General features: G+C 42.8%; 1 protein-coding gene across 3 annotated transcripts in view; it reads left to right on the top strand.

The window, feature by feature from the left end:
* The window catches only part of MFSD6 (major facilitator superfamily domain containing 6), a 77,702-nt gene that overhangs the window by 15,203 nt on the left and 38,616 nt on the right, over positions 1–23,883 (top strand). For all 3 annotated transcript variants that reach the window (XM_084780092.1, XM_084780090.1, XM_084780091.1), the window contains exon 2: positions 9,679–11,271. In XM_084780092.1, the coding sequence (XP_084636218.1) occupies positions 9,731–11,271 (1,541 nt within the window). In that variant the 5' untranslated portion in view covers positions 9,679–9,730. The remainder of the gene's footprint in view (positions 1–9,678; positions 11,272–23,883) is intronic.

Raw genomic sequence — 23,883 nt, forward strand, 5'->3', positions numbered from 1 at the left:
ATGTTGTTTTCTACTGATCTGTTATAAACATTGCAACACAAATGGGAAAATATTCTGGCAGGTGTATATAGTTTAAATTTTTTAATAAAAGAATTATGAGGTTTATGGTTCCAGAGGGTTGTAGCCCATGAGAGTGGACGAAAGCATAAAGACAGCCATGGCTCCCATGTGAGTGGATGAAGGCATAAGACAGCCATGGCTCCCATGTGAGTGGACGAAGGCATGAGGACAGCGATGGCGCCCATGTGAGTGGACGAAGGCATGAGGACAGCCATGGCTCCCATGTGAGTGGACGAAGGCATGAGGACAGCCATGGCTCCCATGTGAGTGGACGAAGGCATAAGATAGCCATGGCTCCCATGTGAGTGGATGAAGGCATGAGGACAGCGATGGCGCCCATGTGAGTGGACGAAGGCATAAGACAGCCATAGCTCCCATGCGAGTGGACGAAGGCATGAGGACAGCCATGGCTCCCATGTGAGTGGACGAAGGCATGAGGACAGCCATGGCTCCCATGTGAGTGGACGAAGGCATGAGGACAGCCATGGCTCCCATGTGAGTGGACGAAGGCATGAGGACAGCCATGGCTCCCATGTGAGTGGACGAAGGCATGAGGACAGCCATGGCTCCCATGTGAGTGGACGAAGGCATGAGGACAGCCATGGCTCACATTTTGAGCCACAAGCCAGAGTCAGAGAACACAATGGGAACAAAAATCTCAAGCCTACCCAGAGTGACACACTCTTCCAACAATGTTACACCTCCTAGTCCTTCCCAAATAGGTCCACCAACTAGGGACCAACTATTCAAATACAGGAGCCCACGGGGCCATTTTCTTTAAAACCAGCACAGACCATTTCACTCTGCTGTGCAGAAGCTCTACTGTACTTTTGAAGTTATAGCTAGTAACCCTACCTGTGCCGATACCCTGAAATGTTTTCCTATGTCTTCGATACTTTGTAGCACTTTTTATCTTTTCAAACATTTATCATTTCTTCATAGTGAAAACATTTGATATACTGTATTTGGATTTTCTGAATGGAAAATCCATTGTTTTTTTTTAATCTTTTAAATAAAAGCTGTGTATGTATATTTTTAAAGTGAATATTAACAAGATTTGTTGTTTTATGCTTTTAAAGTGGACAATAAAAACAAAAGTGCTTGAAATTTTTTTATTTGTTCTTACACGCACTTTCTCCCTGCACTTAGACTATTTCCATTTTTGTTTATTTTTACTTTTATTTTTAACTTATAACTTTATTCATTTAGTTGTTCATTTTATATCCCAATAATAGTCCCTCTCCTCCTCTCCTCCTGGTCCCTCCCTCCTTCCATCCCTCTTTCCTCCTCCTCTACTCCTCAGGAAAGGGGAACACCACCCCCCCCCCCCACTAACAGTTTAAGTCACATCAGGACTGAGCATATCTTTTCCATGGTGGCTTGTTGGCAAGGCAGTTCCTCCAGGGGGCAGTGATCAGAAAGCTTGCAACAGAGTCCATGTCAGAGACAGCTCCCCTGTTCCAATTACTAGGCGACCCACAAGAAAACCAAATTTCCCATTGGGTGTATATGTGTAGGGGGTCTAGCTCCAATCCATGCATGGTCCTTGGTTGGCCTTCTTGTGAAGCTCCTGTCCCCTCTGGGTCCTTCTACCTTTTCCCCAACTCTTCCACAAGGCTCCCTGTCCTCTGCCCCACCTTTTTTCTTTTTCTGTGTTTTAGGTGATACTTTTGGACCTTTGAATGTAGGCATGTCTCCAGCTGTGGCAAGTGTGGAGTTGACTCCTCCCCTGCGCCTTGCTGTCTGTGCCTTCTTGCTCTCCAGCAGAGCTATTCTTCTGCTGTCTATGTTAGTGTGACTGGTCACCATGGGGATGAGAAAGAAAGGGAACTATGATTATTTCCCCTGTCCTGTACAACCTTTGTTTCTTCTGTACTTATCACCAGCCCATCCCTGGCCTCTTCCCAATTATCTACACTTCATCTCAGGACCAATTGAGAGGTACTGGTGTTTGGCTAATGTCCTGATGTCCTTTGGTTGGCAGAGTTGTCCATGGAACCTTCCCATCCATCCTTATTGACCAGTGGTCCGGCAGCATCTCATCACCTTCATCCCTGTAGTCCCTTTGCCTGCCTCTTATATGAGATCACATATTTCCTGTATCACTTGCCTTGTACTCTTGTCATGGCAGACAACAGCCCAAGAAAAGGAATGGCCTCTTTCCTACGTCTTAGTGCCTGTGGAGGTCTGCTGGGAACAGGACTTCTAAAACGCAAATGTGTCTAGAAGGCTGTGGTGCAAGGCCACAGCTCTTCTTAAAATTGGAGGTGTGTATGCCCGAGATAAAACTGAATTCTACTTAGGCAAGAGATGTGCTTATGTGTATAAAGAAAAAAAAAAAAACCAACAACAAAAAAACCCAAACCCCCAAAAACAAAACAAAAACAAAAAACAAAACAAAACAAACAAACAAACAAAAACCACAGTGACTCCTGGAAGCAAACCAAACAAAACCAGAGTGATCTGGGGAAAGTAACTCAGGCCCATGGAAACAGTGACATGGTTCATGCCAGATTCTGAAGCAACCTTCCTGCGAAGGCGGTTGGACACAGAATCCATGTGATGCTGTGCCTTTCCTGGATTTAAAATAATAAAAAGTAAATAAATAAAAGTGGATTTGGAAGTAGAAGGAGGAGGAGAGGAAGGAGGAGGAGGAAAAAGGGAAAGGTACAAGAATTTTTTTTGAGATGTTACATATGCCAGTTGACTTTATTTCATTGCCATCATGTGCTCTTTAACTCTTCCTTGCTTAGCCGGTGACTGCTGAGTGTACAAGTTCTGTATGGGTGTTTGTTTCCTGTAATTTGCATGAGATTTAGGAAAGGAACCCAGTGTCATATGACTTTATCCATTTTAAACACATTAAACATTTCTTTCCAATTTGAGCTGAGAAATTAAAACAGTTCAGGAAAGGGGAGGGAGTTACATGTGCAATCAAAGCTGCTGAGTTGAACAGGAAATTTTAATAACCAAAGAAAAATAACAGCAGCACATCAGGAAAAGTCTATGCTAACCAAGCAGTAGGAGCTTTTGTTTGGGGAAAACAAAGCTTTCTCTCTTGCTACTAAGGTAAGGAAGGTTTAGCGCTGAGAATGTAGCCCAGTGGCAGTGTGCTTGCTGCGCATGCGCCTGCTATCAGAGAGATTTTCTATTTTCCTTTAACAAGCATGCATGGGTTTAGAGAAGGAGAGAGCCACGCTCCAACCCCAAATTCAGCTTTAATTTTTAACTGAATTGGCACCACATGAAGACCATTTGCCGCTTGTGTCTGCAGAGGGCAGAAGAGACAAGATGGAGGGTGGGTGATACAAATTGGCCAATTTACTCCATTCCTTGTGACATTTTCTCTTGATAATCTGTTTCTTTTCTTCAGATTTTCATTTGCCCAGTGGTCTCTGGATTCCTTTGTTAGATATTTCTATTCTCCTGGGAAGATAAAAACAAAACCTTGCCCCTGGCTAACTCTGGGGTTTTCCTTTTTTGGTGGGTTAAATCCATCTTTGGGCAAAATGGTTTCTGGCAATAGAAAAAGGTATTATTTTTCAATTGAAAAATTTTAAAACTTCTATTGAAAATTTGAAACTAAATATAACTTTAAGTGTATTTATTTTTAGGTCACATTCACTTTGAGTTTCAGCCTGCCTTTTGCAAGCAGCTTTTTAAAAAAAAAAAAAAAAAAAAGCTTAATCACTATAATTCTTATGTGCCTGCATCTTCCTCCCAAAGGTGTGAACCACCCACCTGGACCTAACTTGTTCTCTAATTGGAACTTGCTATGTATCAGGTTGGCCTTGAACTTAGAGAGCATGATTCTGTCTCCTGAGTATTGGAATTAAAGGTGTGAACTGTCACCACCTTGTTAATTGAGCACTGCCCTGCTCAAATGTTTTATCTTAGCTCCGAATTACTCCAACTCTTAGAAATTGAGAAAACAAACTTGAACTATAATAAACTTTTGAAGTTACATAAAACATTTTAAATCTCTTAACTGTGTTTCAAATACCAAACAACAATAATATCCCTTTTATTTAAGAAGAAGACTCAAAAGCCAATGTCCAACATAGCATGGGCCATGTGGCAATCTACAGTCTAATATTATAACATGGAATTAAGACACGTGGTTTAAGAAAACCCATTTTTCACTTCATTCCAGTAAGAAAATTTGGTAAATTATCATTTGAAAATATCATTATTTTTATTTTCATTTTTCATGCCTTATTAACCGTTTTACAGGTAGGGCAGTTGGTCCCTTTGAAAGACCAACACCTGCTGTGCCCTGCTTATGGACAACCTGGGCAGTCTGTAACTGCTCTCAATAATACCTTTTAATATTTTTCTCAGAAGCATTCTTTATTTTATACTTTGTTTCTGAGATTGGAGGAAGTTAATCTGTGTTTTCCATGGCTGTAACAAATCATGTCCCCATAAATTCATGGCTGTATTAGCCATATAGGGTTTTAATTTTCCTATTTGTCCGTCTGGCCCTATTCATTTAACCCATTGTGTGCTTTGTTTTTACCAGAGGTAAAGTTCCAATCCCTAGAAGCTGGATATTTACTTCGTACAGAGGCCAATCTGGATGCCAAGATTTTGGTAAAATTATTATTGCATCTACTCCTGTGTCTATGAAACCTTCAATTCCAATGGCATTTATCTGTATTTTCAGCTTAGGTCTCTGATCATTTATAGCAGTTTGCCAAAATATTTGTTTTGTGGTCTTTCTTGAATTTTTTGTTTTATCTACTGAAGCTGTTTTGTCCTTGATTACATGCAGAGCAGTGCTCTGCTCTGTGGATGAGTTTCTCCTATGCTGACAGGGAAGAGTTGGGTGTTTCCCAGTGGCGACGGTTACCTTGCCTGTCCCCTGCTGATCTGCATTCATCAATGCAGAGCCAGCCTTCTTTTTACCTTCTGCATACTCCAAAAGGCCAGGGTCTTCTTTTCGAATTATCTCTAGAAATAAACATTGTTTCTGGGAACACCTTGCCTACAGTCCCTTTTCAAGTAGCCTTGTTTGCCACAATTAAAATATCTGCCATTTTGATTTTTTCTCTCAGACTTTTAGAAATTATTTCTCCTATCAGAGTAGCATCATAAACATGAGATCCAATATCAGCTGTATCCTAATGAATTCCTCTGCTGATGCTGATCTTGCCTTTAAGGGTCTAATCACTCTTTTGCAGTCTGAGTTACATTTTCAAAAGACAAAGATTAAATCAGTATTTTTCTGGCTTCTGAATCTGATCCCATTCTATTTACAGCTGAATTCAATCTTTGAAAAAAAATCAGTGAAGGCTCAGTCATCTTTTCTGATTTTCAACCTCAAGTACTTAAAGCTGCTAGACAGCATAGTGCCAATGTGTGTTCATCAAATTCAAACTGTCTTTGTAAATCATCATATTGACTTTCACCTAGCAACTGATCCTGGGAACTATCAATACCTCTGGCCTGATTTCATTGTTCTGTGGCCTTCCTCTTTCCACCATGGTTGCCATTGTAACTGAGGACCAGGGTCCAATATTGCTGTTGCCGAGTCTTTTCAGTCTTGGGAGATATTCCTGCTCTGAGTTGCCCATGAATTTAGAATCTGCTTCACATAGGATGAATGCATACGGAAGGAGGCAACTGCTTCCTTAAATCTCCTCAAATCTAATATGTCTATAGGACTCCAATTAATTTCATTATAACCTTGGGTGTATCTATGTCTTCTGATAGTAACTGGATAAACTAAGGTTGGTTTTCTAACAATTTTCAGCCACCCCTGTTTACTTTCCTTATGCGGTGATGCGTTAGGCGCTTGTGTAACTTCCTCTCTGTCTGAGAATTTTCCTTATTATCATCTGTAGATCTTCTAAGGATTGTCTAAATTCCTCTGTGTCTGAGTATTTTTCTTATTCTCATTTATAGACCCCTTTAAGGCTTGTCTAAATTCCTCTGTCTATGTCTGAGAAGTTTCCTTATTATCTTTTATAAGTTTCTCTAAATTTACTTTTAAGACTTCTATCTTATCAACCCACTTTTTATTTGAGTGAGTACGAAAGGCCGTTATGGCTATTAACAATAAAGTATATTGCCGGGCAGTGGTGATGCATGCCTTTAATCCCAGCACTCGGGAGGCAGAGGCAGAGGCAGAGGCAGGCAGATCGCTGTGAGTTTGAGGCCAGCCTGGTCTACAAAGGACTCCAGGACAGCCAAGGCTACACAGAGAAACCCTGTCTTGAAAACCAAAACCAAAACCAAAAACAACAAAACAAAACAAAACAAAACAAACCAACAACAATGAAAAAACAATAAAGTATAAAATGCCAAAATGCTATTAAATATAATCAGTATATAGCCTATTTCAGTTAAGTTATTTAGCTTTTCATGCTCTGCTTCCTTTTCCAAGCCATCTAGAGTAGCACTATATAGGGTTCTAAAGCTTTCTATTATGGTATTGCTCATCTTTAACTCTCTCCTTTAGTACTTCTCAGCAGACTTACCAAATCTGATGACTTCTCCGTTGATCTCTATAACTGTGGAGGTCATGCCCCACGTCGGGTACCAAAATGTTGTTATAATGAATGAAAATCCCAAACACTTGATTTTACCAATAAAGACTCAGGAGCCAAATGCTGGGGTGGCTAGCTCATAGGCAGAAAAAACACCCAGCTGACCTTCCTACTCAGCTCACATCCCAAAGAAAAAAAACAAAACCCAAAAGCCCAAGGCCACAAGCTCGGTAGCACAGCTGACAGCCCAGGAGGAAAAGGCCTGCTAGCTTGCCTGAAAGCCCAGGAGGAAAAAGTCAAAACCTAAAGGCGTAATGAGCTCCTTCTTCTCCACACTGTCTTAAATATTCTTCTCTCTCAAAGACCCTCCTATCTACTTAATCCATGTCAGCTGTTTCTTGCTCCACCTCTTCACCTAGAGTTAAATTTATTAACTCCTGTGTACAGAAAGCTCTTGGATTAAAGGTGTGTGCTAGAGCTGAGCCATACTATAATCATCTGTTTACAGTAGACAGGAAGTTCTTGGGTTAAGGGTATGTGTTAAGGCTAAACCACACCAAACAAGAAACAGGTTTCTACAGTTCACAATCTTGGGGTTCACAATGAGATTGAATATCCTGCAACATGTACAAGGCTCCAGATTCTACCCCCAGAACCACAAAAGGGGGAGAAAGGGAAAAATGAGATGTAAAAATGAGCTCTTTTGCTCAAGCTTGTGAAGCCACAGGATGGGCAAGTGTATGGGTCTTGTAAATGTTGGGGAGCTCCGTAGTCACTGAGGGGACTGCATGTGGCCTGATGACACTAGAAAGCCTCATTGGGCACAGCTCTGGAGGCCAAGCAAAGGGAACTGTGCTGGAAAGATCCAGGTTTCAAGTTAAACTCTGCTATCAGAAAGTGTTTCAGGAACCAGCTGGTCAGGAACACCAAGGAAATCAGAGCTTCGGTGCTCAGTGATAGTTGCTTATACTTCCTCGAGAAAACAATGAGGTTCTGGTTGCTTGGTTTACGCAGAAATGTCAGATAGTTGGTGATATTCCTGGAATCCAGCTTACGATTTTTAAACTAGCCAGTGTGTCTCATTTGGCTCTGGAGAAAGGCAAGAAAGAAAAATCATACATTTCAGTGAGGGAAATACAGTGGTAATACATTTTCATATTTAAAACATTGGAAATGAGGGAAAGGAGGAAGCTGTCTAATATTGTGACTATAAGACGTGCTGTGGGTTGTTTACGTAAGAATGACTCAAATGAATTTTATCTCAATTTATAAATTGTTTTTACCACTCAGAATACTGAAGTTAGAAAGTGGTGGCTATATGCTACGTCAGTTTGGGGGCTAAAAGATAAATCTGCTTGCAACACAGCTCCTATTACATTGTGTTTGTAGCCGCACACGATGGTGCATGCATTTAACCCAGAGTTCCAGCCTGGTCTACATAGCAAGTTCTACACACTGAGATGCTGTCTCAAAAAAATGTTTCTATTGTTTGTCTGGGGCCTTTGTCGAGATGTGAAAATGTTTGCATGCTTGATTCTGGAACTTTTCTCAATGCCAGTTCATATCGGGAAAAGCAGGGTAAGATCATTGCCTGGAGTTGCAAATGGAGCTGATGTTTCTCTCTGTAAGAGAAGGTAAAATATTTTAATAAGCAAGCCTTTTAGCATCAGAATATTTTCACTGCAACTAGAGAGGACAAAGTTTGATGCAAGCACAACCTTTTGGCTCCTTAATCATTTCTGTAATAAAAGTAAGAGAAAATTATGGAATGTGGCATGGTTTCTATGTTTCTATAAATTTATGCTATTGATGCTAATCTTTCATATGAAAAACACCGCCTCCTTCAATTTATTATACATGGTATTTGACATTTTGTTGGTAGAAGTGTCTAACCTTTTGACACCATAACATGACCTCTTGTTATTTACAAATGTGTTGTGCTACATTCATAGCTATCCAAGAGTGTGTGTAGCCCATAGGCTACAGGTTGTATAAGCCCAGTGTTGCTCTACACCAGTGTACTGAAGGTATAAAGCAGGGTTCAATCCAGGGTCTAGCATCTACTTGTTAAGCCTCATTTTTCCTATCTGTAAAATGGACAGAATAGTAGTATGTTGTGCTGAATATAATTTAATACATGTAAAAGTCTTTAAGTGTTATCTGGAGTAGTAAGGGCTCAATACATTTTTTTTTCTTTTTTAAACTGCTAGGAGATTAAATCCACATCGATTTCTGTATGTATGTCTTGCTAGAGACCAACCCCAATGTCTCATACACAGTAGTCAAATGCTATATGGCAGCCCTCAATAGATGTTACCTGGCTTTGGTTCTAATCTCTTAAACTCAATCCCAAAGTGACTCTTTAGAACAGTGGTTCGCAAACTGTGAGTCATGACCTGTTTGGGGGTCAAATGACCATTTCACAGGGATCACATATCAGATACTGTGCATATCATGATTCATAATAGTAGCAAAATTACAGTTATGAAGTAGCAACAAAGTAATGTTATGGTTGGAGGTGACCACATCACGAGGAACTATATTAAAAGGTTGCAGCATTAGGAAGGTTGAGAACCACAGTGCTAGACCACTGTGTGTGATGTCAGTGGTGGCAAGGCTGCTTGTACACCTGATGCCTCATCAGCGACCAGCTCCAACCAGTGGACATCAGAGCACTTAATTTCCAAAAGAGATTTATTTTTATCTTTATGTGAGTATGTATGTGTCCTTCCAGTCTCTCTCTCTCTCTCTCTCTCTCTCTCTCTCTCTCTCTCTCTCTCTCTCTCTCTCTCTCTCTCTCTCTGTGTGTGTGTGTGTGTGTGTGTGTGTAGTGGGCATTAGAGCCTTGGAGTTGGAGCTACAGACAGTTGGAAGGGTTGCAAGCCACAGGATGGGGTGCTGGGAACTGAACTTGGGTCCTCTGTAAGAACAGAAAGTGATTTTAATGACTGCTATCTCTCCATCCTCATATTTAATTTTTAAGGCTGGTCTCCTTGGTCAGGACCATGTGGCTGTGATAAGAACCCTCTCCCCAGCTTTTATTTTAGCTACAGCTTGAAATGCCACACCTCTCTGCAGGGTGAGGCTCTGGTTGTCATTACTAAGTGTCTTTCGTTTCACTTTACAGACCACCACTCAGGATTTTGAAGGCTGCAGCCCCTTGATGGTAGTGGCAAGCCATGGCTGCAGATGATAAAGTTGCTATCCTGACTGACGATGAAGAGGAGCAGAAGAGAAAGTATGTGCTTGCCGATCCCTTTAACGGCATCTGCAGGGAGGCAGAACCGGCTCCCAACGAAACCCCCTCCTCCACGGAGACAGCCGCCATTCCCGAGGAGGAGATAGACTGGATAGAGAAGCACTGTGTGAAAATAAACAATGACCTCCTTGTTTCCAAGGTGTTTTACTTTTTCTTTTACTCTGCTTATGGCTCCCTTTACCCACTCCTGCCTGTGTATTATAAGCAGCTGGGCATGTCACCCAGCCAGAGTGGCCTGCTGGTGGGTATTCGATACTTCATTGAATTCTGCAGTGCCCCCTTTTGGGGTGTAGTTGCAGATCGTTTCAAAAAGGGCAAAATTGTCCTCCTCTTTTCGCTTTTGTGTTGGGTTTTGTTCAACCTGGGCATTGGATTTGTTAAACCTGCTACCTTGAGATGTATACCAAAGATCCCCCCAACAGCTCACCCCACCAATGTAAGTCACCCCGTAACCGTCCTGCCTATGAACTCCTCCACCATCACTTTCTTTACCACGCCACCAAAATCACGTGAGAAAAGGAGCCCACTGTTGCTGTCTGAAACGGGGCCCAATATCTCAGACGCAGATCTCTTGTCAACAGCGTTGACTTTGACCAGTGAACCCATGCTACAGCCTCAGCCAGAGAAAACCACCCACCATGTCATAGACATTTTGAACATAAGCACAGTGACTCCTACCCCCAAGGGAAATGTTACCAGGGAGACAACCACTGTTGTTGTCACCACCACCAAATCTTTACCATCTGACCGAGTCACCCTTGTTTATGACCAACAGGAAGTCGAGGCGATATTCTTGGTTATCTTGGTGGTGGTTATAATAGGAGAGTTTTTCAGTGCCTCTTCCGTCACGATTGTAGACACAGTAACCCTCCAGTACCTGGGAAAACACCGAGACCGCTATGGGCTGCAGCGCATGTGGGGCTCCTTGGGCTGGGGCCTGGCCATGCTGTCTGTGGGCATTGGGATCGACTACACCCATATAGACGTGCTCGTTGATGGGAAGGGCTGCAAGGCCCCCGAGTACCGGAACTACCAAATTGTCTTCATCGTCTTTGGAGTCCTCATGACCATGGCCCTGATCGTGGCCACTCAGTTCCGGTTCCGCTACAACCACTTCAAAAACAGTGACAGTAAAGGGAAAGAGGTGGAGATCCCACAGGTGGAAAGGGACAATTCCACAGAGTCCTCGGAGGAGACTCCGACTGCGGCGACTCACGCGCAGGCCTTCAACTTTTGGGACTTGATCAAACTGCTGTGCAGTGTACAGTACGGCTCGGTGCTGTTCGTGGCATGGTTCATGGGCTTCGGGTACGGCTTTGTGTTCACCTTTCTCTACTGGCATCTGGAAGATCTGAATGGAACCACAACCCTCTTTGGGGTCTGTTCAGTCCTGAGTCACGTGTCCGAGTTGACGGCTTACTTCTTCAGCCACAAGCTTATTGAGTTAATTGGCCACATCAGGTAAGACAATGGGTACTATTGGCTGCTCCTCAGCCATTGACCTTTCCATTGTATAGCTCCTTATAATATTTCCAGGTTATGCTTCTGGTTGGGAGAAGTAGGGTGGGGCTCTCTACTGCTCCTCCTGCTCCTCCTCCTCCAAACAGAAAAGGAAGGAAGTGAGACAGGCCTTAGCTAGATTATCTAAGAGAAACAAAAAGGAGGCTACAATCCTCGAAAAGACAGCTACACTATGAGCTGTGTACTAAGGGACTCTTGCAACTAATATTTCCAAGTAGCACCATAGTGAACTTTACTATGCTGTGGAGATCAAGGGCCACCTGTCTGTGGCACTTATGAAGGATGGTTTTAGCGGATAAAGTAATTGTCTTTCTCCAGCCTTTCTAGAGTCCAGATATCTACTGATATAGAGCTAGGGTATGTGGCATATAAAGAACCCAGAGCTGGACTTGAGCCCTTGTAAGTGTGAGTTTTGATCCCTGGAACCAGGAAAATAAAAAAGAAAAGGAGGAAAAAATCTTATATTTAATAAAATTGTGATATAACATAGTTCTCTAATCCATGCTATTACATGAAAGAGATTTTTATATAACATTTTCTCCTAGTTACCTTAATTTTTGAAGTTTTCTGTGCCTTGATGGCATGGGTTATTTAAAGTCTTCCTTTTACCTTAAATTTTTTGTTATCCTTTTAGTTAAAATAAAATAGATAGCTTCCTTCCATTTCTTAGTGTAGTTTTTCTTACTATTAACACCTGCGTAAGCAGATTGAATAGTACCTCACTTTATTGTCTTCCCTGCTCTAAAATGTAGAGTGAGCTACACTTAATCCGCTGTCAACAGGTGTAACATCTGCCCACAAACTACTAGGTTGATCTCACTAAAGCACCTGTGTCGTGTGTCTCTGAGAGTCTTCAACCATGTGTGCACTATGAAATTACAAAGGCGTAGGCAGGGGGAAGGCTTGGAAAACAATGGCCTCTATTCATTCTGAACTGAAGAAAATGTGTTCCAATTTAGAATTTCAGTGAGAGTTGTGCTTTTTCCCAAGTCATTGTGAATAATTTTCCTTGTTTGTTTTTCTTTGTGAGGTTGTGCCCTGTTCCTTTTCTGCCTCACATCTTTGACTGCCTACTGTCACTAAAGGCTGGGCACTGTGTCGATGGTGCCCAGACCTGGAGCCCCTGTGGCACAAATAGCTGAGCCCTTCAGAAAGGGGACCTTAGACATTAGGGGTGCTCAAGACCACCACTCCACTTTATGGAAGCCACAACACCTAGTGCACTGCCCTTGATGAATTTGTTCTGTGCAGCCAGGATGTAGGAGTGGCCCTTGCTGTTCAAAGTATCTCTTAAATCAGCATTTTATTTCTAAGGACATGTCCAGTTAGGTGTCAACAGTGAGTGGAACTTGCAGACAGTAATTTAATCAGCCAATGACATAGTTGCAACCAGTATAAAATATACACATGTTTTCAAATAAATTGTTGAACCAGGCCCTTCTTACATCTAGAAAAAATATTTCCTTTCTGATTATATGAAATATATATTTTATTTTTAGATTTTTTTCCTGTTTATTTTGTAGTAGTGGGGATTGAGTCCAGGGTCCCATGCATGCTGGATAAACACCACTTAGCTATATCCCCAGGCCTTAGATACACACCTTCTACAACAAAACCATAGTAAGTTCACAACTGCTTTTGGTAATTCAATGAGCTTATACTTGTATTCTTCCTTTCTAAAGAGTTTTAGTAACTTTTTACAAAGCCACACTTCCCATAACCTTAATTTTCTGGTTTTATATACAAAGCACATCTCCCTTTTTTTGCTTCATGATATAATGAAGAAGGTGGCTCCTGTGGTTTCATGGTTGCTCTCAAGAATTTTGAGGAGTCCACCATTATGAGGTCATTCTCCCATCTTGCTTTTAAATTTTGTCCACTAAAATATTAATTAGAATCATGAGGGATAGCTCAGTGGGTTGAAATGCTGTTCATGCAAGCACAGGGACCTGAGTTTGAACTTCTAGAATCTGCATAGAGTCTGGATGCTGCAGTGTGCCTGTCATCCAGTGCTCGCAGGGAGGTGAGGACAGGGCGATAGAGGGAGGGATCCTTGGAAGCTCACTGGCCAGCTGACTTGGCTACTTAGCATAGAAACAACAAAGAAGCTGTCTCTAACATCTGACCTTCAGACATATGCATAGCATATGTGCATCTGCATTTGCAAATATAAGCGTTCACATATACACTCACACATCACACACAGATACACAAAAATGTTACCAATAGTTAAAATAAAGATTGTGCCCACATGTGTTCAGAGATAGCGGGCTGGTTCTCTTGGTCAGAACTTTGAGGGCCCAGTTAGGTCGTGGTTGAGATATGGGAGTTGGTATGTGTAGGCATGACCACTTCAACTTTTCACTGGAAAAACATCATACGTGAAAAAGCCTAGGAAATTATATTTTTAAGAATTTTAGATTTTCAAAAAAAAAAGATTAATTATTTAATGTAGGATTGCTCTGCCTGCATAGCTGAAGAGGGCATCAGAACCCATTACAGAAGGTTATAAGCCACCACGTGGTTGATAGGAACTGAACTCAGGACCTCTGGAAGAGCAGACAGTGCTCTTAACCTCTGAGCCATCTCTCCAGCCCCAGAATTTTAGATTTTATATAGATTCATAAATATATACCCTTGGGTATTCCTATGTATTTTGTTGTTGTTTGCCTCCTATTGGGAGTTTTTTGGAGTTAACACTACTGTAAAAAAAAAAATACCCTAACATAGTTGCAACTATGTTTTCATAAAATTTTTATGTATACATACATGTGGAGACTATATAGGTACTATCTACCATGTTTTCCTTTTCCTTTCTTTTTCTCTTTACTTTTTTACTTGTGAGGGCGGGGAGGGGGGAAGCTCACTGTGTAGCTCTGGCTAGCCTGGAACTCTCTATGTAGACCAGTCTGGCCTCATCTCATAAATCTACCTGCTTTTCCTTCCCGAGTGCTAGGATTAAAGGCATGTACCACCATGCCTGGCTGACCTTGTTTTTCTTAAAACAGGATGTGTCTCTGGCCTGGGCCAATTAGGCCAGCAGAGCAGAGAGCCCCAGGGATCTGTCTGTCTGTCTCCCCACTGCTACAATTCCAGCATGTGCTGGTTTTTACATGGGTTCTGGGCCTTGAACACACGTCCTCATGCTTGCAAGGCAGATACTTCACCAGCAGTTTCAACAATCTCCGGTTTTCAAAAATTGTTTATATAGTTTCATTATGAAGAAAACTTCAGAGGGAAAATAGGTTTGTGGAGTCATAGCTCCACAATTGTGCACAATGTTTCAAGGAAAAACTCAACAGTCTAACACAGAGGCACAGAACAAATAATTTCTGACTGTGACCTTGAGTTTTGCCCTTCTTTATAAGGTACCTTTGTCAGGAAAATAGGATGGTTCTTAATATGTGCACTAAAAAAAAGTCTTTTTTAATTTGAAATCATAAGAGTTTGGAATTTACTGCAAGTATGTTTCTAATCCTGTTTATGTAAGAACAGTTCCTGGACTCTAAATATAGCTTAAGAGAATGTTTATCTTGATGAATATTTAAACAGCGATGAGTAGGTTGTGACCAAAAATAAATCACAGTGAATCATTATAAATTTACAAGCCATTGTTACTCATTGTTGGCCATCACCTATGTTAGTCTATTTAAATTTGTTTCCATTTAAAAGGATATACGAAAATCTACTCAATAACTTTTCCCACAATTCTTTTTTGTTTGTTTGTTTTTGGTTTTTTGTTTTTTGTTTCTTGAAACACGGTTTCTCTGTGTAGCCTTGGCTGTCCTGGACTCACTTTGTAGACCAGGCTGGCCTTGAACTCACAGAGATCCACCTGCCTCCGCCTCTTGAGTGTTGGGATTAAAGGCGTGCGCCACCATGCCTGGCTTCCCACAATTCTTATATCTGAGGTTGGTCCTACCATGCTTTGTTATCTAGAGGGAAGAAAATATCATCCATTGTTTCCGATGTATTACACCTAATACAAGCAGTGGAACCCATAGGCTAGCCAGTCAGTTTGGCAACGATGAGGTAGACAGCAAGAGGAGCTCCAGGTTTCCTGAGGGGAACACCACAGGAAGGCCCAGGGCAGGTAGGAAGGGGCAGGGCGACCCCTGGCTGAGGACACTGGAAGGCCACATGGAGCCCTGTGCTCGCTGAAGGAACAGTGAGCCTGGAAAGGGAGACATGACCTCTCTGTGTGTGAGTCTAGATTTGTTTGCTTCTCATCCTTTTACTTGTTTCTACCCGTCTCTTCATGCCCTCTCCTGCTCCTGGACCTGCTGCCACTGACCGAGGCTGTGCTTCCTGGGATCTGGTACCCTGTCTCCCGTAGAGTTCAGTTAATATAGTGGTTCTCCATCAGCGGACTCACCAAGAGGGCTTTTATAGCTCCCCGTACCCAGGCTGTACCCAGATCAGAGACATCAGACTCCAGTGTGTACTTTCCAAAGTCCCTAGAAGGTTTCACTGTGCTGCCAAGGTTATGAAATGTTGGGCTAGTGAGATGCATGGATGACAGGAAGCCAGCAAAGATCCGGGGCATTTTTCTGCCTTCCACATATATAGAGTAGGGTGGTAAAACCTGTAGACTCTGTTCCTTAGTCCTTCCAACTGGCCCCTTCCTTGCCTGCAGCACTTCTCACACATACTTGTGCAAATTGGTACTCAGGGAAACTCATCTTGTAGTGTGTGGGTCATCCCACCACGGTAGTCAGAGCTCTCTGTGCTGTGTCAGGCACCACTTCCGGAACACGTGTGTCTGACCTGACCCATCTACTGTGTGGACCACTTCCTCCCTTTACTTCACCTGGCCATGCAGAAGCCTCTTGTCACAACCACATTTTCAAGTTTCTCCATTTTCTTCCTTTAAGTGCTCAGATTAGGAAAGATTGGTGCCTGTTTTCCTAATTAGATGCTGACTCATACAGCAAGCACCCTCCTGCCTAAGGACAACTCTGGTGACAGTGGCCACTGTGACGGCATAGAATGGAAGTCAACAACTTCCTTGTTTTTTTCCACCCTGACAAAGTCTCACTGTGTACCCTTGGATGGGCTGGAACTCTCTATGTAGACCAGGCTGGCTTCAGAATCAAAGATCTGCTGCCTTTGCCTGGTGAGTGCTAGGACTAAAAGTGTGTTGCAGCATGCCTGGAAAACTCATTTCTTTCTTTCTTTCTTTCTTTCTTCCTTCCTTCCTTCCTTCCTTCCTTCCTTCCTTCCTTTCTTTTTAATCAGTTAATTTATTTACTTTACATCCTGATTGCAACTTCCTCCTGCCCTCCCAGTCCCCCCTTGCAAGCTCCTCCCCCCATTCTCCCCTCTCCTTCGCCTCAGAGAAGAGGGAGCACCACCATGGGTACTCCCCTCCCCCCAGCACACTAAGATACAGAACTAGGCTGCATCCTCTCCACTGAGGCCAGACAAGGCAGCCCAGTTAGGGGAGGAGGCATCAGAGTCAGAAAGGGCCCCACTCTAGTTGTTGGAGGAGCCACATGAAGACCAAGCTGTGCAGGAGGCCTAGGACCAGTCCATGCATGCTCTTTGGGGGTTCAGTTTCTGGGAGTCCCCATGGGCTCAGGTTAGTTGACACTGTAGGCCTTCTTATGGAGTCCTTGATCCTTCTAGCATCCTCAGTTGTCCCCCCAAATTCGTCTATAGGACTTCCAAGCTCTGTCTAATGTTTGGCTGTAGGCCTCTGCATCTGTTTCCATCAGCAGCTGGCTGAAGCCTCAGAGGACAGTTATGCTAGGCTCCTGTCTATAAGCACAGCGGAGTAACATTAATAGTGTCAGGGCTTGGTTGATCTCCCATGGGATGGGTCTCAAGTAGTGCCAGTCTTTAGTTAGCCATTCCCTTTGTTCCTTCTTTGTCCCTGCACATCTGGTAGGCAGGACAAATTTTGGGTCAAAGGTTTTGTGGGTAGGTTTGTGTCCTTATCCTTCCATGGAAAGTCCTGCCTAGCTATAGGAGGTGGCCACTTCAGATCCATATCTCCTACTGCTAGGGGTCTCTGCTAGAGTGACCCCCATAAACTTCCTGGCACCTCCCCTATGCTAGGTCTCTGGAAAATGCAGAGATGCCCCCCTACCTCCGATTTCCATCCTCTTACCTGGCCCTCCCTCCCCAGTTCTCCCTACTCCTAATCCCCCTCCCCTGCTACCCTCCTACCCAGTTCCCTCCCTCCCTCCACCTCCAGTGCCTATTTCATATCCCTTTCTGAGTGAGATTCAAGCATCCTCCCTTGGGCCCTCGTAACTTAGCTTCTTTGGGTCTGTGGATTGTAGCATGGCTATCCTGTAATTTGTGGCAAATATCCACTTATAAGTGAGTACATACCATGCATGTCTTTTGGGTTTGGGTTATCTCACTCAGGATGCTTTTTTCTAGTTCCGTCCATTTTCCTGCACTATTCAAGATGTCCTTGTTTTTAATAGCTGAGTAATATTCTGTTGTGTAAATATGCCACATTTTCTTTATCTATTCTTCTGTTGAAGGGCATCTAGGTTGTTTCCATTTTCTGGCTATTATGAATAAAGCTGCTTTGAATATAGTTCAGCAAATGTCCTTGATGTATGGTGATATGCCCAGTAGTGATGTACCTGGGTCTTGAGGTAGATCTATTCCCAATTTTCTGAGAAACCACCAGATTGGCTTCCAAAGTGGTTGTACAAGTTTATACTTTCACCAGCACTGGAGGCATGTTCCCCTTTTCTCACATCCCCAACAGCATGTGCTGTCACCTGAGTTTTTGATCGTAGCCATTCTGATGGCTACAAGATGAAATCTCAGGGTAGTTTTGATTTGCATTTCCCTGATGACTAAGGATGTTGAATGTGTCTTTAAGTGTTTCTTGGCCATATGAGAGTCCTCTGTTGAGAAGTCTCTGTTTAGTTCTGTACCTCATTTTTAAAATTGGGTTATCCGGTTTATTAGTGTCTAATTTCTGGAGTTCTTTATATATTTTGGATATTAGCCTTCTGTTGGATGCAAAGTTGGTGAAGATATTTTCCTATTCTGTAGGCTACCATTTTGTTCTGCCGACAGTGTCCTTTATCTTACAGAAATCTTTCAGTTTCATGAGGTCCCATGGTGGACCTTAAACAACTCTGGTTCCCCTTTAATTTAAATGAGGATCGGTTCTTTTTAAAAAGCATTTCTCCTGGGCTGACAAGATGGCCCAGCAGGTAAGTGTCTGCCACCAAAGCCTGATGACCCAAGTTCAATCACTAGAATTCAGACTTTAGGAAAGGACCAATTCCTGCAAATGTCCTCTGCCCTCCACACACATAGTTGCCTATGCATGTCACCTCCCCTCCTCAACAAAGTTAATAAACATGATACATTTATTAAAATATTGGATCACAATAAAATGTTTTAAAAGGCATAATTAAGTTTGGAATTATGTTGTATGTGCTCTAGAGGATCAAGTACTACTCTGTAGTGTTTAAAGTAATCAGTGTAATTGTGCAATTTAGTTGAATAATTCCGTGGGCCTTGAGAATCTCAGATGAAATGGATGCAGAACCAGTACTGAATGGGCTGGGAAAGACAGAGACTGTTGAAGGGCAAACTGATGCTGGCATGAGCAGATATGGGCTTTCTCAGGAGGCAGATGGCAATCACAGCGAGGCTCAACTCAAGCAGGTCCTCACTGTTCATGTGGGATGGCCATGACTTGTGTGGCCTGCAGCTAACTCCGAAGCTGGGAAACCTACTGAGAGCATTCTTAAAGAGTCCGTTTGGGAGGAAGCAAATGTCCGAACTGCCGAAGTAGCCACAGAAATGGAGAGGCCCACTTCTGGGAAGGTGAAGCTGATGGACTGCTTCAGGAAGCAGACCCGGGTGTGGCCAAGTTGGGTGTGGCAGCTGTGGAACAGGAAATCCAGAGAAGGGAGATAGAGGTGAGGAAAAAGTGATACAAAATGACATGAATTTAATGTTGGGTTTAGTTTGAAATTGGACTAATCTACCCACAGTTGACTACTCTAAGAGACTTGAAGATTTGGGACACTTTAAATCATAGGCACAGATAAGATCACTAAGGAAATGTCCTGGGCTTAAAAAAAAAAGTAGTGGGCTATGAAAAATCAGTTACAGTTCTCTCCAAGACAGCATTCCAAGTGTCTGACGGCGCTGAGATGTTAGTCTGTGACCATGGAGTGGCTGAGAGCATGTAGTGGTTTTGGGATGTGGACTTTATGTAGCTTGTTTCCACATCTGGCTTCAGAAGGAGATGGCCTTCAAGCACCCTCCAGTACCATCCTGAGAGCTGGTGGCCTGGTTCATGAAACGCTGCCTCATGGCATATGCTGGCACAAGCTGAGTCAGGTGATCCATCTCAGCCCGGAGCTGCCACTTGACACAGACAGGATTTGGCATGTTAGAGCTTTTGTGTCTGTTGTGTCTCCTGCCATTGGGCATGGAGTTAGTGCCTGTCCATTGAGAATGTTTTATGAAGGCTAGTTGGAACATGGCATTTTCTCATTGCAGTCACTGAGACATGCATGGAGTTTGGCTAACTTTTTAAAAAAAATTTTAAATTTAATTTTATTATTTTGTTCTTATTACATCTCAATGGTTATCCCATCCCTTGTATCCTCCCATTCCTCCCTCCCTCCCATTTTCCCCTTACTCCCCTCCCCTATGACTGTGCCTGAGGGGGACCTCCTCCTCCTTTGTATGCTCATAGGGCATCAAGTCTCTTCTTGGTAGCCTGCTATCCTTCCTCTGAGTGCCACCAGGTCTCCCCATCCAGGAGACGTGGTCAAATATGAGGCACCAGAGCACATGCGAAAGTCATATCCCACTCTCTACTCAACTGTGGAGAATGCCCTGTCAATTGGCTAGATCTGGGTAGGGGTTTGAAGTTTACAGCCTGTATTGTCCTTGGCTGGTGCCATATTTGAGCAGGACCACTGGGCCCAAATCTGCCTATCATAATGTTCTACTTGTAGGTTTCTAGGACCCTCTGGATCCTTCTACTTTGCTATTCTCCCATGCTTCTCTCATCTAGAGTCCCAATAGGATGTCCTCCCCTCTGGCTCAGTTTCCTGGTAAGTGAAGATTTTCATGGGACATGCCCCTTGGACTAGTATGCAGATATAAGTGAGTATATACCATTTGAGTCTTTCTGCTTCTGGGTTAACTCACTCTTTATGATCATTTCTAGTTCAATCCATTTGTCCACAAATTTCAGGAATTCCTTGTTTTTAATAGCTGAATAGTATTCCATAGTGTAAATGTACCACAATTTCTTTGTCCATTCTTCTCCTGAGGGACACTTAGGCTGTTTCCATGTTCTGGCTATTATGAATAAGGCTGCTATGAACATGGTTGAGCAAATTTTGTTGTTGTGTGCTGGAGCATCTTCTGGGTATGTTCCAAGGAGTGGAATAGCTGGGTCTTGAGGAATCCCTATTCCCGTTTTTCTGAGATAGCACCAGATAGATTTCCAAAGTGGCGAGTTCAGCTAACTTTTAATTGTTTATTTATTCATCTTTGTTAATGTACCCATAGATGCATGACCTATTGGATCTAATAAAAGTATAGATAACAGTATAACTAACATCAGCAGTGTGTGGATCAAGGATTTGGCCAAGTCAGGGTGCACAAAGTTTACTGGACGGACAGCTTACATCTTCCTCAAACATATTGGTCAGGGCTAGAGATGAGGATATTAGCGCACACACACACACACACACACACACACACACACACACACACACACACACACACACACACTCTAAGTCTTAAAAAAACATATTGGTCAAATCAAGATGTTTTTCCCTACCAATTTATGGAGAGTATAGGTTGTCATATGAAATGGAATCATATTGAACTGGTAGAGCAGTACCTGACCAAGATTTTATATTACAGTGTGTGCCTGTGTTTGTGCGTGTGTGTGTGTGTGTGTATGTGTGTGTGTGTGTGTGTGTGTGTGTGTGTGTGTGTGTGTGTGTTTTCTGGTATGTGCCACCATGCATGTGGATGACAGAGGACAACTACTTCAGGTTTCCTTCCTCAGATGTCATTCATCTTGTGGGGAAGACAGGTTCTTTCACTGACCTAGACTTTGCCAGTGCACTAGCCAGGGAACTGCCTAGCTCCTCCTCTTGAGCACTGGGGTTGCAAGTACAGGCCACCACACCTTACATGGATTTTGGGGATCAAACTCAGCAAGCACATTACCAGCTAAATTATTTCCCCAGCCCAGAATTTTAAGTTCTTATAAATTATGAGATGGTCTTAGATGTCAGTCTAGTCTAATTAAGTTAATTAGTTCCAAGCAATCAAGTACTTTTGCCTTTGGTGGCCTGATGTTTCTAGTGAGTTAATAATAAAGTATACTGACTTAGGAAGGCAAGTGATGCTGATTTCCTCTGCCACAGCAGTCTGTATAGTTGGCTATTGTTCATCAAGCAGAAGGCAGGAATACAGTTTAGTCAGAGCCTCAGTCTTGCTGTGATGTCAGCATCAGTGGCGAGAAGGAGAAATGAATGAGCCTTCTGTTGCAGAGGATTAGGCCTTTACCCCCAAGATCCAAGAAAGGAGGATTGCCGTCAATGTCCTTTGCCCTCTGTGTAAAGGACACCATAATCGCCCTAGAAGCCTCCATTTCCCACAGCTCAGTTTTGTCATTGCTTGTCATTTTTTTTTTCATTTACGCCATGAAAAAACATGGCGAAGCACAGAAGAGAGCAAGTGTAAAGTCTACTCTTAAACTTGGTTAATCAGCCATACATTTCTCTTAAATGTTTGCATCGGTATGGACTTTTAATCATTATAGTTTTGAAGGATTTGGGTGTGGCAAGCAGCCGCTTCTTTCTGAAGCAGTTTCATAAAGATTCAAATTTCATTTCTTCAATTATTAAACTCTGAGTGTTTTATATAAAATCATAGGGGATATAAGTGGCAAAGTTGTTTTCCTATTTTACAGTGTGAATTAACTCTCACATGCTACGATGATGTAGATTTAGATAAAACAGTCCAGGCCCCTCATTTAAAGGCTCTGCCCTGCAGATATGGCCTTGGATCCGCCCTGGCTTCCATCCTGCGTCAGGTCCTAGACAGTGTTGGGTGTGTGATGTGGGCCGAGCTGGAGTTTTACTCAGCTGTAAGTCTGGATGGCAGGAATCACAGAGGAGTTAGGAGGCATGCCATGAGCATCCATGTACAGCACTTCGTGTGGACTTGGGTGGGGAACAAAGATGAGCTGCTATCACTAGCTATAATACTTGAGTATGAGGTATTTTAATTTTTTAAAAAGTATTATTTTGTATGTTTGTGTTCATGTGATGTTTGTGTGTGGCCTCATATACTACTGCATGTGTGGGCGGTGGTCAGAGAAAAATCTCAGGAGTCAGTTGTCTCCTTCTATGTGTACTTGGGTCCCAGGAATTGAACTCAGGTCACTGAGATTGCACAGCCAGTACCTGCTGGGCCACCTGCTACCCCAAGTAAGTTATTTTCCATTCCTCAGCATAGTAAGGAAAACACATTAATTACACAGTGTGCATGCTAGAACGTACACTCGAATACTGTTAGTTCTAGGCCCCCTGTGGAGATTGTGCATGACTACCACGGCACATGTGTGGAGGGCACCGCGTAGCCTGCTTACAGGAGACAGTTCTTTCCTTACACCTTGTGAACTCCAACAGGCTTGGTGGCACAAGCCGTCTTCTAAAGCAGTAATAAGTTGTGCTCAGTTTAGAGGGCACTGGGGTGGGAGGCTCTGCCCGCCTTTGTTAGCTGTGCTCCTTACAGCCATGGAGACACATTTCAGTGGTTAAACTGCTTGTCGTGCAAGGATAAGGGCTGGAGTTCAGACCCCCAGCACCACACAAAGCTGGAAATGACCCCACACGTCTGTATTCCTGGTACTTCCACAGGGAGGTAACAGGTAGAGTATGGATCCCTGGGAGCTCCTGGGCCACCCTGCCTGGTGTGTGCAGTGGGGAACAAGACATACGTACGTACATACATACATACATACATAAACACACACACATACATATACACACATACATATACACTCATACATACACACATACACATGCATACACATATACATACATACACACATACAAACATAAACACATACATGCATACATACACACATACCCACACATACATACATACACATACATACATACACACATACATACACACACATACAAACATACACACACATATATACATATACACACATATACACATACACATACATATATACATACACACATACACACATATATAATACATACATACACACACATACAAATACACACATACATACACACACACATACACACACATATATACATACCCACATACACACATATATAATATATACATACATACATACACACATACATACACACATATACAGACACACACATGCTAATATTCATTCATATGGAAATGCAGGCACAATCACACACACACACACACACACACACACACACATCACACAAAGACTAGGATGACTAATGATTCTTCCATTCTCCCAAGGTTGGTTCCATAACTAGCATGATCCTAGTTGCACAAAAG

This window comes from Acomys minous (assembly GCF_964271855.1).
Source record: "Acomys minous genome assembly, chromosome: 4".
Taxonomy (NCBI): Eukaryota; Metazoa; Chordata; class Mammalia; order Rodentia; family Muridae; genus Acomys; species Acomys minous.